Source organism: Marmota marmota, unplaced genomic scaffold (assembly GCF_001458135.2).
Source record: "Marmota marmota marmota unplaced genomic scaffold, marMar, whole genome shotgun sequence".
Lineage (NCBI taxonomy): Eukaryota > Metazoa > Chordata > Mammalia > Rodentia > Sciuridae > Marmota > Marmota marmota.
The window spans coordinates 28,774,479-28,776,920 of NW_025999990.1; the positions used below are offsets into that span (position 1 = coordinate 28,774,479).

Consider the following 2,442-nt stretch of genomic DNA (forward strand, 5'->3'; position numbering starts at 1 on the left):
TCCTCCTCCTCCTCCCTCTTCCCTCTGCAAACCTGCCCCTGACCTTGTCCCAAGCTGGCTTGCCTGTGTGCAGCTGAAGCAGTGGCTGTCTCTCAGTTGCAGGCAGGAGACAAGGCCAACAAGGGGACGAGGGGACAGGAGAAAAGACGCCCCCGGGAGAGGCAGGCGGCAGCACGAGGGACTACGTCACGGGGGGCCTCTGACCGCTATTCATTTCAGTCCCCGTGTCTCCATCAATAACCGTCTGCCAGTGACCAGGGGGGAGGAGGGAGGGGGTGAGGAGGAGGCTGGACGAGGGGAGGGGTGGACTGGGAGACAGGCTCCTTGGCTCTTTCCTCCCAGCCAGGGCAGGAGGGACAGCAGGCACTAGGAACTGAATCTGTCTCTCCGGTTCTCTCCTTCTCTCCTTCTTCCATCACTATATCCCTTTCACACATATTCCATTCCTGCCCCTTCTGAAGGTAGGAGGGGAAGGGAGGCAGGACCAATTTCTACATTTGAAAAGGAAGAAGAGAGATCTGTTGGGAGCCAGTCGGATGGTGGATGAGTCAGGTGCTGCAGAGGATACTGAGAGTCTGGCACCAAGAGGCCAGAGCAAGCCCAGTGACCAGGACTTGTGTAGGCACCAGACTGCCACCACCAGCCTGCAGGCCTCAGGAGAGAAGAACCTGCGCCACTGGGCCTGGCACAGAGCCTGGCACAGAGAGGACACTCAGGAAACAAATGGCCATGAGAAGAACCAAATGGCCGAGTGTGGGCGGTCAGAAAAGGAGGTTGCTTGCAAATGGACTACAGCAGTCAAGGAGGGCTGCCTGGAGTAGGCAGAACTTGACCAGATAGGCTGGGAAAAGCAAAAATGGGAGGAGAAGGCAAACAGACTAAGCAGACTTTGAGCTCAGGAATGGGAGGCAGGGAGGCTAGAAAAGACAATAAGAGATGGAACAAGGTGGGGTGGCCATCTTGTACTTAGCCCCCTTCTCTGGGGGTAAGTGTGGCTCTGCAAAGTCTGAAATGACTGATTCCCAGAGGACTCAAGCCTGTTTGAACCAAAGTGGGCTTTTCCATCTTCACCATGACTTCCAGCCTTGCAGGCCTCCCAAGTCACACCCAGCCACAACTACAGGCAGAGAAAGACTTCTTTGGCACTTGGAGGGGACCCAGAAGGAAACTCCCAGAAGGACTGTGCCATCACCAAACATTCTCTTTGCCTTGTCATGGTGCCTGAAGGGCCAGCATTAAAACATCACCCCTAGAGTTAGCAGATTGCTCTGTCCCATCCAGATTCCCTGGTAAGGAGAAATGGGGTGGCATTGAGTCACTTAATGGGAAAACCAGTCTGGACTTTGGAGGTAATCATCTCAACAGTCTCAGTCCACAGATGGGGAGACTGAGGCCAGAGTGAGCACATGAGGCAGAGCACCAGGGTTACCAGTAAATTAAAGGCAAACATTGTGACCCAGTGGACTGGGTCTCAAAGAGGCCCTCTGTCCGGGATGGATGTGAAGACCCTCACTACAATGTGACAGCAGGAACTGGGGCAAGTGACACAGGATATTCACGGCAGCCCCATTCTTTTTATTAGCACAGCCTGGCCCAGGGTCTTCCTTACAGAAGGGGCCTTTATTTGGAGGCCTGGAGAGTCCCTCATCATCTCTGACAGAGCAGTCACCTGCACTCCTGAGGGGCCAGAGCAAGAATCTATGGTCAAGTGTGGCTAGAGGAGCAGGGGGTGAAAGCTGTCCCTTTAGGGAGGTAGGGGCTGGAGCTGAAACAGAAAGAGCACCCAGAACGGAGCAGGGAGAGGGCAGAGACGCCTGAGGCACCAGGGCACAGGGACCAAGAGAGACCCGTGGGGGAGAGGGGGTGTGGTGAGGGGAGACTCCGCGGCGGGAACAAAATAGAAAAGCAACGGGAGGAACAAGAGGCAGACAGACGGGCACACGGAGAGGCAGGGAAGCTCCGAAGAGGGTGCACACGGGGGAGAAAGAGGTGGGGAGAGCGACCTGGAGCGGGGAGAGGCGGGAGACTGGGGGCGGGCGGCGGGGCGCGTCGGCGGGCCGGGGGCGCCCCACTGACCCTTCTCGGCGCTTGCTTCCCTCCCCAGGCTGCGCTTTCCTCACCTACTGCGAGCGTGAGTCAGCGCTGAAGGCCCAGAGCGCGCTGCACGAGCAGAAGACTCTGCCCGGGGTAAGTGGCGCCCGCCGCGGCGCGAGCGACAACACGCGCCGACAGGGGGCGACTTCGGGAGGCCGGGCTGCGACGCGGCGGGCAGGGAGACCGCGGGCCCCAGAGCCCGCCGCCTGGCTGCTCCCGGGAAGTTGCGCGCCGCGCCGCGCCGCGGGGAGGGTGCGAGGGCGTGTGGACGCCAGGCTCGGACTCGCGCGGCCGCCGGGGTTCTGGATTCTCCCTGCCCGACGGAAACTGGGAGGGGGGTGCACTTGG

At 59.4% G+C, this 2,442-nt stretch overlaps 1 protein-coding gene across 1 annotated transcript in view; it reads left to right on the forward strand.

The window, feature by feature from the left end:
- The window catches only part of Celf4 (CUGBP Elav-like family member 4), a 293,998-nt gene that overhangs the window by 73,785 nt on the left and 217,771 nt on the right, over positions 1-2,442 (forward strand). Inside the window, 1 exon segment of the mRNA XM_048806309.1 lies at positions 2,105-2,187. Coding sequence (XP_048662266.1) covers positions 2,105-2,187 — 83 coding nt within the window.